At 41.3% G+C, this 16,299-nt stretch overlaps 1 protein-coding gene across 4 annotated transcripts in view; it reads right to left on the reverse strand.

The window, feature by feature from the left end:
• SEC24D (SEC24 homolog D, COPII coat complex component) overlaps nt 1–16,299 on the reverse strand; it is a 175,863-nt gene that overhangs the window by 24,158 nt on the left and 135,406 nt on the right. For all 4 annotated transcript variants that reach the window (XM_025199131.1, XM_025199132.1, XM_025199133.1 and 1 more), the window contains one exon: nt 11,651–11,775. In XM_025199131.1, coding sequence (XP_025054916.1) covers nt 11,651–11,775 — 125 coding nt within the window. The remainder of the gene's footprint in view (nt 1–11,650; nt 11,776–16,299) is intronic.

Genomic DNA, 16,299 nt, shown 5'->3' on the forward strand with positions numbered 1-16,299 from the left:
GTGTCCTTGCTGGGTGAAAGCCTTTTTAAGATTGGTGAGGTGGCAATCCCGGGTGTTCTCTTCAGTACAAATGCGGTGCTATCTGAGGGCTTGGCTGTATATCACAGCTTTTTTGGTGTGTTTAGGGCAATTGCTGGTTCTGTGCAGATATGTATGTTGGTCTGTGGGTTTCTTGTATACTGTGGTCTGTATTTTACCCTTCTGGATACTGATCCGGTGGGGGGCACATTTCTCACAGGAGGGCCACTCTCTCTCCAATCTCTCAGTCCTGATCCTCAAGGGAAATTTACACAACACTTCCCAGAGACGAGCCTATGAGCTCCATTTCATCAACCTCCTGGATACTAGAGATCAGGGACTAAACACAGACATTGGATTTTTGATACATTATAATCTGCCTGGCAACTGACTCCCCAGCCCAGACCCTGGCTTGTTTACTTTTCATTCCATCCAGGAAGAGCACACAGCAACTGCTGAAGCTTCCTTAGCCTGACGAAGGGTTTTTGAACCCGAAAGCTTGCTTAATAAATATTCTCCAGCTATTTGGGTTGGTCTAATAAAAGATATCAACTTCACCCAAGGAACCTTGTCAACCTGGTTAATGGGTACTTTGCGTCGTTTTTGTTTTTTTTAAATCAACCCAAACGAACCACCCTGCCTAACATGATGAGGGACAGCCAGGGTGAGGGTGAATTTATACTCAACATCAGCGTAGACCTCGTAAAGGAACACCTTGAGAGGCTGGACACTTTCAAGTCAGCTGGTCCTGACAGACTGTACCCCAGAATACTAACCTGGTTAATGGGTACTTTGCGTCGTTTTTGTTTTTTTTAAATCAACCCAAACGAACCACCCTGCCTAACATGATGAGGGACAGCCAGGGTGAGGGTGAATTTATACTCAACATCAGCGTAGACCTCGTAAAGGAACACCTTGAGAGGCTGGACACTTTCAAGTCAGCTGGTCCTGACAGACTGTACCCCAGAATACTTAAGGAGCTGGCAGGCATCATAGCCCAGCAACTGGCAAGGATATTTGACAATTCATGGCGCTCATCTGAAGTACCTGAAGACTGGAAGAAGGCCAATGTACTGTCTATCTTTAAGAAAGGGAGGAAAGTAGACTCAGGAAACTACAGGCCAATCAGCTTGACCTCAATCCCTGGGAAGATTTTGGAAAAAAATTATCAAAGAGACCATTCTTGACAAGCTGGCTGATGGCAACATCCTGAGGGATAGCCAGCACAGGTTTGTTGCAGGTAGGTCTTGCCTGACCAATCTCATTTCCTTCTATGACCAGGTGACATATCACCTGGACAAGGGAGAAGAGATTGACATCATATATCTAGACTTTAAAAATGCCTTCGATCTGGTGTCCCATGATCTCCTCATGGAAAAAATTGGCCAACTGCAGCCTCGGCTACATCACAGTCTGATTGCTGGGGAATTGGCTCTGACGTCGGACCCAGAGAGTGGTAGTCAACGGAAGTGAATCATCATGGTGCTCTGTGACCAGTGGCTCCGTCCTTGTTTCATTACTCTTTAACGTCTTTATTAACGATGTGGACACTGGTGTCAGAAGCGGACTGGCCAAGCTTGCCAATGACACCAAACTTTGGGATACAGAGTCCACATCCGAGGATAGGCTGATGATCCAGGCTGACCTTGATAGGCTTAAAAAGCAGGCAGATAAAAACCTGATAACATTCAATATGGATAAAATTCAAGGTACTCCGCCTACACTCACTAGCACCATGGCCGAAAGGGGGGTCATGATTGACCACAAGATGAACATGAGCCACCAATGCGATGTCGCAGCTGGTAAAGCGAACAAAACTCTGGCATGCATCCATAGATGCTTCTCAAGCAAATCTCAGGATGTCATCCTCCTGCTGGTACTCGGCACTGGTGAGACCACAGCTGGAGTCCTACATCCAATTCTGGACTCCACATTTCAAGGATGTAGAGAAGCTCGAGAGAGTCCAGAGGAGAGCCATGCACACGATCAGAGGGCAAGAGAACAGGCCTTATGAAGAGAGGCTGTGAGCTATGGGACTCTTCAGTCTGGAGAAGTGCAGGCTCAGGGGGGACCTGGTGGCAGCCTATAAGAATATAAGTGGTATACATCAGGATCTGGGGGAACGCCTGTTCACCAGAGCACCCCGAGGGGTGACAAGGTCCAATGGCCACAAACTCCTGCAAGACTGCTTTAGGCTGGACTTAAGGAAAAACTTCTTTACTATCTGAGCCCCCAAGGCCTGGAATAGACTCCCTCCAGAGGTGGTGCAAGCACCTACTCTGGACTCATTCAAGAAATGTTTGGATGCTTATCTTGCTGAGATCCTTTGACCCTAGCTGACTTCCTGCCCCTGGGGCAGGGGCCTGGACTTGATGATCTTCTGAGGTCCTTTCCAGCCCTAATGTCTATGAAATCTATGAATGACTAAGTGGACAGAGTGCTGCAGAAATCACCCTGGATCAAACAGCAACTATTTGAAGGCAATTCATTTTGAAATGCTTCCAGTTATGTCTATATGCAATATGGAGTGTGACAGGGGGTTACTTAGTCCTCCAGCATCCTACAGCTCTGTTTCCTCCCTCCTCTGAGGGGGCAAGGGAAAGTGGAGCAGACTGCCAATAAGTGTTCGCCTGTGTGGTCAGCCACCCCTGGGGTTGAGAGGAGGAATGAAGAATTAGAGGTCTCTCATCCTCCACACCTCCTCCTCCTGGCAGGACGTGGTGCTTGGTCATGCTTGGGATAGCTCAGTTCTGGGGCTGGAGAGAATGATGCCTAGCATGCCTCTCCACCTCCACAACTGGAAGACCAGAGGCTGAGCACACAGGAGAGCACTCACTGGCCGTCTGCCCTGCTCTCTGCCCCAGCTCTGCAGCACTAAAAGACTGAGCCAATCCCTATCTAACTCCCTGGCTGGAGAGCATGTTGCTATGACTCATGGCAAGTTTCAAGTGCTTGGGGCAGGGGGAGGACAAGGTGTGTACCGTGCAGGTCTGATTGCATGTTAAAGACTCCATTTTTAAAGTTCTTCAAATGTTACTTTGACCAGACCACTAAACAATGTGTTACTCTGTAGAAAAGCACCTCTCAGATTCTTCCAGTCATGTATTGCAACAAAAAGAAGGTTTGGGACTTTTCCTGTAATCCAGCTTGGAAGCAAAGACCACAGTAAACCTATCCACAGCAGAGAAACCATACACCGAGACTCCTTCAATGAGTGATGCACCTCTGAAGTTTATGGTGAAATGGCAACTTGTTTTAACATATTGCTGTGTTATTCTGGATCTTAGGAAGAGGCAGGGAGCTAAGCTTTTATTGTAACAACTAACCCCTAACTCAAAATGATTGACCAACCACTTCCTGTGGATGACATCACTCTATAGTAAGGGAGTTGACCCTTACTACTATATTCCCCTTTCTCGGGAGAAAATTTGATTCACACTTAGTTACAAAAGGAACCTAAACAGTGCAAAAACACTGGTAAGTCTATTGGTTTAGACTAGACTAATTCACAGGTCTAATCTTTTTGGTGGAACAGAGGCACCCCCAGACCTAGTTTGGTAACCAGGTGGAAGTTGACGGAGATGATCTCAATTCCTGTGGAGGAGACCCCTGGCATCTCCACCCAGTATGAATGAGGGGTATCTGCCCTAGCCTGGACAGTGCCTTGGACCCCTGGATCTGGTTTCCAAATTTCCTGCTGGTGTCAAAGAGCAGATACATGTCTTGAAGCATGCCTGGTGTCATAGTTCCGTCTCTGACGGTTCTTTACCTGTTTGTCTTTCCACCAAATTCCTGTGGATTGACAAGTTTTGGAACCAAGTCATTGATCATACTTGGGAGGGCTGCACAAAGTTGACAACTCATAAGCAACTCAGATGGACTCCACCCATGCTCCAAGGGTGTAGAGCTCTGGTGAGCATCATGAATCTTCTCTAGGATTTCCTGGCATAGCATTGAAGGTACCAGTACTCTGTTGCGCAACATGACTAAGTCTCTGACAACGTGGAGATTGAGTTTCTCTTGTTGATAATTTGCTAGTTCACAGTCCTTGAATCTTACTTGAGGCTATCCTTCCAAGTAGTATTTCTTTATCTTTTGGCAAGAGGAATCAGCTTCTTGATCTTCCTAAATTCTCATTTGTGTTCAGGCAATATGGGTATCCCATCTGCAGTAACGTCCACATAAACAGCAATATCTCGCTCCTGGCAGAGCTTTTCTGGAGACAGTGGAGTCTGTAATCGTGCCCTAGAAAGAGTATCAGCTGTCTGTAACTCTATTCTCAGGATGCGTACTATATTGTAGGTGAATTTCAGCATTCTGAGGCATAATCTCTGGATTCTTCATGGAAGTTCATTATGAGGTTTGTCTCCTAACAGAGACACAAGTGGCTTGTGATCAGTTTGTAAAGCAAAAGTCAGGCCCACAAGGAAATTTCTGAATCACTCACACGTCCATGTAACTGCTGGTGCTTCTTTTTCTATTTGTAATATATCGAGTTTCAGGGGTGGAGCAAGTGCTCTTGACACAAAAGCAATAGAGGCCCAACAGTCTGCGCCCTGACACTGTTGTAACACTTCTCCAAGCCCATATGATGAAGTGTCTGCTGTAATACAAGTTTCTCGTGTTGATTCATATTGGGCCAGTATCAGGGAGGAACCGAGTATAGATTTGATCTTATTGAAAGCCAACTGCTGTAGTGGTCCCCAGAGCCATATGTTCTTGTCACTTAAGAGGTCTCTCAAAAGGCTTTGTTATTGTTGCCAAGTCTGGCACAAAATGGCCCAAATATGTGGCCATCCCTAAAAATCTGTGCAATTCAGGGACATCTTTGGGTTCCGGGAACCCCCTGATGGCTACAACTTTTGATGGACCTATTGGATTCCGTGTGGTATAATCCAATGTCCCACAAACACGAGCTGCGAAGTAGCAAAGGTGCACTTTTCATTAAGTGCAACTCCAAGCTTCTTGGAGTTTTCCGAGTGTTGCATTCACTTTTACATCATGTTGTGCCTTGATGGTCCCAAAAATCAAAATACCATCGGCATGGCAAAGAGCGCCTTCTAGGCCATCCAGTATCTCCAAAATCTGAAACTGAAAGAATTCAGGAGCTGATGAGATTCCAAAAGGTAGCTGTTTAAACTGGTAGCGTCCAAATAGAGTAATAAAAGTTGTTAGCATGGATGATTCAACGGCTAGAGGAATCTGCCAGAACCCTGCCTGAGCATCCAATTTTGTGAAAACTTTGGCTCCTGCAGGTTGAGCCAAGGTGCGTTCTATGGAAGGAAGAATGTATATTTCTCTGTACACATACTTGTTCAGCTGTGTAAGGTCAACACATCTCCTAATCTTACCATTGAGTTTTGGCCCAACCACCATCCCAGAACACCAAGGAGTAGTTCTTCAATCCTTGTAATTACTCCCACTTCCTCCATGTATGTAAATTCTTCTTTAAACTTTGTCCATTCGTGGCAAAGATACCCATCTTGGAGTAGTTAATGCATATGGAATGGCATCAGCTTTCAGGCGTATCTGATATTCACTGGTCATTTTTCCCAGACCAGAAAAAGAACAATGGGTATTTGGTCTTCTAGTACTGCTCCAAGGATTTCTTATCTACTATTTCATCTAGCCAATGGACAAGTTGCAGTGCCTGTATAGCCAGTAAACCAAGTAAAGGCACAGCAACATTACCAATCACACAGACTTCCTGGTCTACACATCTCTGCTTCAGTGTCATCTTTGCATTAAAAGATCCCAGTACTTTGAGGGTAGTGTCACCTGGTCCCTGTAGCTATTTAGTAGGGGTAAGGAGAATCCCATCTATATGTGGGCTGTAATAAGAATCAGGGATAGCTGAGACTACTGTTCCTGTATCTAATTTTAAATGGCATTGGCTGTCCACTGAGCTCAGTTTCTGTCTTCCAGACTCCTGGATCTGATGAAGACTGTAACTTCATCTAAAAGTACTGTGCAATCCTCAGCATCCTGTTCTGTGACTTCACAGACTCCGGTGGTGAAGTGATAAACTGAAGCATAGTGACCTTTCTATTTACATGGCCAACCCATCTCTTGTGTAGCAGGACACTGAGCATGACTATGTCCTGGAGTCTGTCCACACTTGTGGCACTGGCCTCCTTTCCCACTTGTTTACTGCTGTGGATGCTGGTGGGGCCACTCCCTGTATTTGTTGTGCCTGTCAATTCTACTTGTATTTAGTTGTAGTTTCTTTAGTGTGCATTGCATCCATATTAATTAATGCCTGACAGGACTGAGAATCACTCCTGATTTCTCTTTGTTGCTGTTTAACTAGCTCTGATTGGTGAGCCTGTCTGATAGCCTTCTGGAGCATTAAATCAGGGTCCAACTGTAATTTTTGTGAGAGCTCTATATCATGAAGCTCCAGTGTATACAAAGATGTGATGAATCTGTCCACAGATTCTGAAGGCTCCTGTTTACAGAGACTGAATCTAGCTTGTTCATAAAATCACATTTCTTTTGCCCAGAAAAGTATTAGTTAATACTTCTATCACTACAGCATACTGCTTTTCTCTGAATTTGTAAGAGGCAGTGACAGAAAAATTTCATCCGCCTGATCTCCCATAGAGAAGATAAGAGTACTCACGTGGTAAGCTTCCGACTCTTTGTCCAGACCTGACATTTCCCTAAAGTGATTAAAATGTCTGACCCATAGAGGCCACATTCCAGGGGATTGGAAATCAAATTGCTCTGGTGGTGCAACTCTGGAGTGCCTGAATGATTTCTGTAGCCAGCCTCAGACTGTACTAGGCTCTGTTGCAGGTATAGGCACCTGGCTCTGCTCTGCACTCGATTCAGCTGCCGCTAGAGTCAGATCTATCAGTTGGGAATCATATGTTCGATTTCCTGTTGGTGGCAGGATTCGCCACTTCTAACACCCTGTGTTATTTTGGATCTCAGAAAGAAAGAGGCAGGGAGATTCCTTGTTCTCATTAAGCCTTTACTGTAACAACTAACCCCTAATGGTCAACCAACCACTTCCTGTGGATGACATCACTCTTAAGTAAAAAGAGTTAACCCTTACTACTACAATTGCAACCTGACTACTCGCAGTTGGACGGTTAGTTAATTGAAGCACTGTAGTTGCAGGATTTAAAAAAAATATATTTCTTTGATTATCATACTTTTCCAGTCTACAGTTGGGAATACAATTTTGCCCTTGGATACATATATAACCCTAGTGATGGGCAATGTAGGTTTCCTTGTATTGGTCTCAGCCATGTATATAATAATTGCTCCAAATATAGCTGTAAACAGAGTGACTGTAGGTAAATTAAAACTATGTGGAGCAGCAATTTCTTATCTAAAAGATTTTATAAAAAGGCATTTATCTTTTATCTGAAATATTTTCACTGAATACTTGCTAGTGTGTATTTCTAGGCTAAATTTTCTGCTGGCATAACCCAGTGTGAAGGGAAGTCACTCTAGCTTGGAATATCTTTTCTTAGGATGAGCCATACTTTTCCATTCAACCTCAAAACTCAATACAAGAAGGTGAAATGGTGTAAATAAAATAAACTCACTGAATTTTAAAGCATCCCTAATTTTTCTGAGGGTCAGTCAACAGGGAAAAATATAGCTACATTAAAGCAATCGGGAATATTTTTTATCAGATTTAGCTGTTTTCTAAGTTATTTTAAAAATGAATTGCCACAGGCAATTCACAAGGTTCATTTAAAACTTGCAAAAAAATCATTTTTCTTGTCCCCAATCAGTAATTAGCATGTCAATCTAGAATGCTAATCTGTCATTCCTGGTTTATGGGAACACAGATGGATTATAAAAGAATTACTCTGATCTAAGAGGGATTCATTTTCTATATTGTACATGCTCCATTAAGAAGTATTTAGAACAACACTATTGAGTACAACCTGATAGATAAATCAATTCTGGATTGAAGTGTCTAATCTTCCCATGTCACTCAGACTTTACTATTGTATTGCTAATGTGACCACCAGGAAAGTTATTCAATTGTTCATTGTCTTGACAAGACCAAGGTAGTAATAATATGCTGCACTTACATATTACTTTACTACTTTGAAGAGATATTCTCATATCAGCTAATTAGTTACAACATCATTTAGCTGAATGCATTTTGGGACAGTTCCACCAGATGCCCCTCTTCATATGTCACCTTATTACTGAATTTTGCAAGATACAGTTTCCTCTATCACAATTCTAAAGATTAGCCATGGATGTAGAAGATGGCAGCCAGCATGGTTCAAATATGTAGTTCTTTTCACTCTTCATGGTAGGAATTTTAACTCAAACAGATATAAACTAACTTAATGTTTTCAAATTAAGCACCTAAAATTATGTTTGGATGCCTAACAGGTGTTGAGTACAAATTCAGGGTAGTTCAACGTTAGGAGACAATTTAAGCAACCCACAAATTTGAATATGTTGCCCCCAAAGTTTCAAATAAGCTGAAAACAAAATGGCCTGATATGGCTATACAACTTGGTATATCATTACTATATATATTTTAACTTGCTATACAGGCTGCCTTCCTCCTGAGACTTCTGGGTAACCTAATCTTATATTAGTCTAATTCATCCCTTTTCCTGGCCACCACTGAGTCTGCCTGGTATAAGCCCTTAGCTCCAAAGGTCTTCATCTGGCTTATTACTTTATTTCCCCAAACTTCTCCCTGCATGAGAACTGGGTTGCTGGAGACCTAGATACAGGATCAATTCCATGTCTGCAGGACCAAACATACAGCTCCTACCCCTACACTTCAGGATACCAACAAAACCCTGTTCATTATTATGAAGTCTAGGAAAAAACTATTCGGTGCCTCTAGAAAAGCTTGTAAAAATTATCATTTTAACAAGGGAAGGGCAATGTCTGCTGGCATTTAATGTCCTTTATGAGTGTCATCCACCTTTTTGCAAAAAATCCTCTCTACAGCAGTGGAGTGCAAAGATATAGTGAAATATGTTCCAGAGCATCAGACTAAAATGCCCCAGCAAATTTGGAAGTCTGTCTGTTACGTACAATGAGGACACTATTTCCCTTGCAGAAATTTATTAAGGTACAAATTAAAAGGGCAGAATGGGAGCTTAGAAACTAACTGGTTCAGAGAGCCATGAGCTTTTATAGGCATCCTACTTCATCAGACGCCACAACTGGATTTGCAGAAAGAAAGGGCTTTTAGTAGAAAAGAATTTAAATACAGAAGAAAGGGATAGGGGAAGGGAGCACTGCTGAGAGGCAAAAAGCGGGTTGAATAAATCTGTAAGGATAAACAAGACAGCTAACACACTGAGGTACATAGGGGTAAGCAGCCAGAGTTAGCAGCTAGCCCTGGTAAGAGGACAAGAATTTATAGTCTCTGTTGAGACTATGCTTAGCACAATCCAGTTTGTGGATGATTTTTTCTTCTGCAAGTCTACGTTCAGGTAGGTTTTTAGAGCTTTGTTGCTTAAGGACAGCTACGCTAAGGTCAGCGATGGAGTGTCTAGTATGGTTAAAGTATTCTGTCATGGGATTTTGTGCATTTCTGGAACTATTATCAAATAAGTTCGTCCATTCATTCTTTTAATGTAGAGATTGCCCATTTGGCCAGTGACAGATTACAGAAAAAAGTATACCTTGATGAAACTGAAGAGTCGGTGGGGTTTTGGGGGTTCTCCCCGCCATGAACTATAATCTTAGACTCTGATCCGGCACTAAGATGATCTAGCACAAGTCTTTATACTGATAAAATGCTGCTGGAGGTGGGAGTTGTGTATGTTTTCTCTGTAGTGTACATGGACATGTACTTTGTATTAAGGCTTTCATAACAGATCATATTTTTCTTAATTCTCATCATACAAACTCCCAAGTGTTTTTATTACTACATTCATGCTTTCTATTATCTTCAGGTGCATTACAACTAATATAAAACTTTTCTATTTATAATACACTTTTAATTACATAAAATCTTCTATCTTTTAGAAAATAATATTATTTAGAGAATTGTTTTTACAAATGAAGTCCCCAAGCCTGTACTGGAGTTACCTGTGCCCTGAGCTCCAACAATGAAGTATGGATGAAAACATGTAAAATGCTTTATGCCCCACACTAGCTCAAGGACCTAGTATCTCTCCACTTTGCTCCTTTCTGCTTTGCTTACTTCATAACTGTATCCTCTACTTTGGTCTTACTTTAAAACATATCTTGGACTCTTTCACTCTCAATTTGAATATGTAGCTATATATAATTTATTACGAAAGAAGCTATTCAAATTAATATATATTACGAAACTGAATTGTAATATCACATCATTAGCATCCAGAAGTGACAATGAAATAAAGTACTGTTTCCTTATAGGTTTATTCCCTGACCAACTGATTTTGTCCTCATGACTAGTGACAGAAATTGCACACAAACTAGTATAAAGTGATTAAAAACCAATTCAACACAACAGAAGTTCAGTACACATAAACTGCTTTCAAAGGCCGCGTCCAGACAAGTGTGGATGTGCAGTATGTGGCGCTGCAGACCCATCTGTGTTGCCACACACTGCACATGCAGGCATTCCCCGCATTGCTATTTTGCAGTGTGGGGACGGGGCGGGGGGAGCAGGTTGACCCCGGGACATCCCGGGGTAAAAAAAGAAAACAAAAAAACCACCATGCCGGAAAAAAGCGGGGCAGCACATGTGGCTGCAGTGTGCACTGCCCAAAACCAGAGCCTGGCCAGCCGGAGCCATGTTCTGGCTGCCAGCCAGGCTTCCTGCCACAGCTGCGGTCCTGGGAGGTTCCCAGGGCCCCAGGTAAGGCTGCTGGAGCTAGCGCAGTTGCTGGCCTGGGCCTCTCCTATCCCACCTGCGATAACATGAAACGTGCCAGAGTGTGTGTGGCACAGGCGCTCTCTGGGGACAAGTAGCAGTGGCACATGGTGTGCTGCTGCTACTTGTCCCCAGGGAAACACACATCCATGCTCGTCTGGATGCAACCAAAGTGGCTGAAACTGGTTTAAGATAAACTGGATGAATGTAGTGTCAGACTTAACTGATTTAGGTTAAATCTGTTTATTGAACTTCTGTCCCAGAGCCAGAAGTGAATAACACAGAAAATACTGACTGATAATAACAAATTTCAGATGGTGGGTTTAAAGCATTCACTAATTAAAGAAAAGAAGCTGAACATATTTGGCACTTGGATGCCAGGCTGTAGCTTTACAGAGAGACTTGAATTTCTAGATTGTCTGCTCTGGTATAATAAAGATTCACTGTGGAATTTTATGAACAAAACTGTTCCAAATGATGATCGCTGTATAAGGAGTAAACATAATAAAAAGAGTTTGGCATTCAGTTGGAAATGCTGTGACAGCTTAGTGTGAGAAAGGGATAAGGAAGTCTAGGAAACCCCCACATCCTTAATTAGCAAACTGCTCTTTTTTCCCAATCACAAATTTAAAAAAGCTGGAGTGAGACTTTTTAGAACTTACAACAATGATAACCATATAGTTCTGTTCTGCTTGTAAGAAATTATCCCCAAATCCTGGTATTACAACTTAGTTAATTTCTGAAGACTTTTTGTTCCCTCTGATCAATAAGAAACTTACTGTTATGTGAAAATTTAGGCAAAGCACACTGAGATCTCCTTACCTTGGTAGTTTATCCAGCAGAGTCTTCAGCTCATCACAGATGAGTTTCACAAGGCCACTCTTTATGTTACTGTATGATACATCAATCATGAAGATATAGGCTGGTGGATTTGGAGGTTTGTTGTTCTATGGAAAAGAATCATCATCCGAATGCACAGAGGAAAATTAGATGCTGACACACTAAATTCAACAAAATCTACAGTTGGCACAATCACGCAACTAAAGTAATTGTTTGGTGGTTTTTACAGATGCTGCTAATACTAAGTAAGTAGTAATAATTACACAAGAATGACCACATTTGAAAAATATCATCCTTAGAAGAAAACGTTATCACATGATGATACTCCTTTACTCATACTTGTTTCCTAAAAGCAGAGAAGTTTATCAGAAGTGGGAATTTCTGGCAGCAAAATTCCAATGTTTAAATAAATGGTCTTTGATTCCTTAGGTACAAAACAAGAGTAAAAGGGGTGCACACCTGTGCTATGTCATCCTGTTAAAATAAATGACTGAATTTACCTTTCTTTTGTATTTGCCCAAAAACTCTTAAATGACACTCAGCCCATCAGGAAGCATAAAACATAGACATGCAATCACAATTAAACAAATCCTCTTAGTCTTTTGTAATACTAACTACTGAACAGGTACATTCTGATTGTGAATAGGTATGTTTTGTGCTTCAGCTATGTTTGACAACTGCATTTAGAATAGCTGAAAGAATGGCACTTTTACAAATAAGCTTATTTTCTACAACACAAATAAAAAACTTCAGCTTGTAATACCTATGTATAAACAAAGATTAGGTATTCAGTAACCTGTTGGCTTGGTACTGATACCTTGGGTATAACTTATTACATATTATTTTTTGTTCATAATGTAACATAAAAAACATGTACATACTGCATTAAGTTATGCCAAGTATCTGCATGCAACATTTACTTATGTTTTTCTTAGAAGCAAACATAATGCTTAATGAAACATGCTAGTTTAAGAGCCTAAGAAAATGAAGTCCTTTATTCACAGATCGGAGAATCAAAGAACAGTAGAAAAACAAGGCTGGAAGAGGTCTCAAGAGATCACCAATCCAAACCCCAACCAAAGGCAGGATCAATCCTTGTTTAACTCTGAGTGTTTGACAACCCTGTTCTTAAAATCTTTAATGATGGAGACTCCATAATCTCTTTATCAAATGCAGCATTGCCCCCAGTAACGCAGTCTTCATAACATTTCACAAGTACTCCTCGGATTGGTGACAAACACTGCTAAGAGTTGCCGCTAAGGGGCAAAGGTCAGTTTCTGTGACTATTCCATCTTTAGCTCCTTGCCAAGACTTGAAATAATAATTAATGGAAGTCAAATGTGGAGGGTTTTTTCGGTGAAGTGGACACTTGCCTAATATGTTATATTCCAGAATGAATGTTCTATAGTCATTGCTTAATAGATGCTGGCTTATATTTGAAACAACAAGCTAGATGATAAGACTCCACTTTATTACCAATCTCTTGAATTAAGATACCTAGCCCTCTTGCCCCAACACATTTTACTCTAAATTTAAAACTTCTCTGTAGATTCTCCTTTCACTTATGGTATTCTCCACCAAGACTTAACTCCAGTAGACTCAAACCAGGTCATAGCTTCCAAAGCTATTCTGATTTCAGTATCTGGATCTTACTTACAAAAATGTGCATCAAATATTGCACTTGTGTGAATCCCAAAACGCTCATGGCTGCTTATAAACGGACCTTGGCTAATTTCTGACATATATGGTAGAAATGGGAAGTTGTGCTTTAGCCATATCCGCTTAGGAGAAGTAAAGTAATACAATGCAGCTGTTACTTGTTAACATTTTCTGTAGCTGTTCATCCTCATTGTTTGATAAGCACAATAGAAATGATTCTTTAGTTTTGTTCTTCTATCAGATTTAGAAAAGAATTAAACTTTACTGACTTGTATCAAGAAAAAAGTATCAAATAACTTATTTAGCTTCCCAGAAATCATTAGTCTGATATTCCCATGAGAACCTATGTTCCCAAACATATTTATTTAAACAATCTTGAAATAAATCCAGATTAATATTGATTCCACATTTATAACAAGATTACAGTAGCATTAAGAAACCTACTTACCAGGACTCCTAATTAAATTAAGCTTTGTGACAAAGACATAAAAATACCTGAACATGCTTTCACCACAAAGCATCGTGTTACAGAAGCAACAAAATGTATTTTGAAAAAAAATTAATGGGTGCCTTCAATAGACAAATTAAGTTTATGAAGTTGATGGGCCAGTTCTTCACTTGCGATAAATCAAGTACAGCTCAAATTACTGTCCTGCACTATATTTCTGTTTAAGTCTTGATTACAGCCAAATGCATCTGAAGTAGCTTGTGCCAGACATGAGGTCCAACCTAGATTCCAGTGCAGTTAATGAAAAAGTTCTCTGATTTCAGTGGGCTTTTGATCAGGGACCTAGCTATAGGCCCCTAGCATAGGATCTACTAATCAGCCTGCCAAATTTGTTAACCTCACTAGTAGAAAGATGCAGCCTTACTAAAATCATAGCAACAATGTTACTGATCTAGAAACAAATTCTCAGTGGACACTGAGTGCTGTCATGACCCTATAGAATCATACAGGGGCCTTAGACACATATTACTTTTGTAGCACTATATGAGGCCAGATAGCACTACAAAAATTGAGCGTTCATGCACTCAAGCTCTTTGTAACACTAGAGCAATGGCAGATCTGCTGCAACAATGGCAGTTCTTCCATAAAATAGTTACTACAAGGAACTTCTTTGTAACATTATATTTTTTTCCGCACTACATGTAATGGGAGGACAGTTTCATGTAGTGCTTTGAGGGAGGGGGGTCTCTCAAGCATGATTAGACTCTAGAACAAAGAAGGTCATGCTCACTATTTAATAAACAGGCTAAAATCTAAGAAAGCCATGCTGAATGGCTTAAACACGTCACACAGCTGGAAATACCAGTACCAGCACAAAGGCCCTTCACCATTCCCCTACATAAGCTAAGCTGCATCTTCCCCCTGCCTTAAGGCCAAAGGGATAATGCTCTGTACAACCTCAGCCTCTCTGCCATGGGCTCTGCTCATCAATTTTATCTCTAGGTGATGCCCTAAACCCCAACTTCCCCCAAATCCTTGATCCTCACTCAGTATCCTACAACCAACATCCCATATTCCCTCTGTTTCATACTCGACTCTCACCCACTGCCCTCCCACACCATGTTACATTCCAACTAACTCATATTCAGCATTCACATCCAGCAAGCTACACTAACTCTAAATGCTGAGACATGCCTTTCTTCCTCCACTGTTCTCTTCAACTGATGGGCCTTACCACAGCTCACATTTCCCCTTAACCTCACATACAATCCAAAAACTCACTTCCCCATGGATTTCTGCATAGCTCTGCAGCCCATATCCCCTGACCCCACAACTCACCTGGCTCCACAATACCACACGCAAAAGCCACTTCCTTCCAATCTTACACACAGCCCCTCAGTCACACGCACTTGAGGCACTTGAGTTAACTTTAGACAGTCCAGCTCCAGAACTGGAAAAGCACTATTGTCTTTACAAGGGCAGTGCTTGGGCGAATAAGTAGAGCTCATTACCCAGAACTAGTTCATGAATATTGCAGGCTTCTCTGCACAACATCACCTCAATTGCTGGCTTGATAACCACATCATAGACAAGACAAGTTGGACAGCCCTATTCTAAACAAAGGTAATGTCGTAGGTGTCATTTATCTGATATAGTGAGTCCAAGAAATTGTTAGCAAAGCTGAACAGGTTGAGGATTACTAAAGGAACTGTTTAGTGGGTCGAGATATTACTAAAAGGGAGAGGTAGCACAAGAACACAGGGCTAGAAATGAGAAAATTATCCCTAACCTTCAGAGTGTCACATAGCCTTCCAACAGTAAGTGTGGGGGCAACATTCCTAACTACTTTTAAAATAGAGATTGATACATATATGAAATGGATTGTTAAGATGCAATGACTTCTAGTCCCATGCTCTTAAACAACCAACAATTTTTTGTTTTGATCCTGACTTGCCATGAGAAACATGAAGCAGGTCCTGCCCTAAGCCGTCATGATTCAACAGAGTCCTACCATCTCACAGTGGTCAAACTACACAGAACTCCATACAGGCCTGGGGTTCCTATTAAAATAATTCTAAACTGCAATTTTATATAAGCCAATATAAGCCCCACATTGTAGGAGTAGTGGAAACACTACCTCATCACTGCTTAGCCCAAAATATTAACAGGAAGCATGATCAAATACTAGACTACCTGGAATTCAAATATTGGCCTGCTACTTTAGGGAAATAGCTTTGCCAAATTAACTGTATAAGTCTCATTAAGAGGGTGAAAAGCATGAAAATGAAACACCATGCATGTGTTTTTGGTTTTTCACAAGTCTCGATAACATGCAGCTGCTTTTTATTTTAATCAACACTTTTCTGGGTCAAATTTACATTACATATTTTGGCTACGTTTCAAAGTAACAAATAATGAATTTCATCAGCCACTGCTGATCTCTCCTTGCAAGATGACAGGATGGTATGCACAGTGCTTTACAAATATGTAATTCATCCCGAGGGCACATTTTCAGTCCTTTCCC

The sequence above is a fragment of the Alligator sinensis genome, unplaced genomic scaffold (assembly GCF_000455745.1).
Source record: "Alligator sinensis unplaced genomic scaffold, ASM45574v1 scaffold544_1, whole genome shotgun sequence".
NCBI classification, from domain to species: Eukaryota; Metazoa; Chordata; order Crocodylia; family Alligatoridae; genus Alligator; species Alligator sinensis.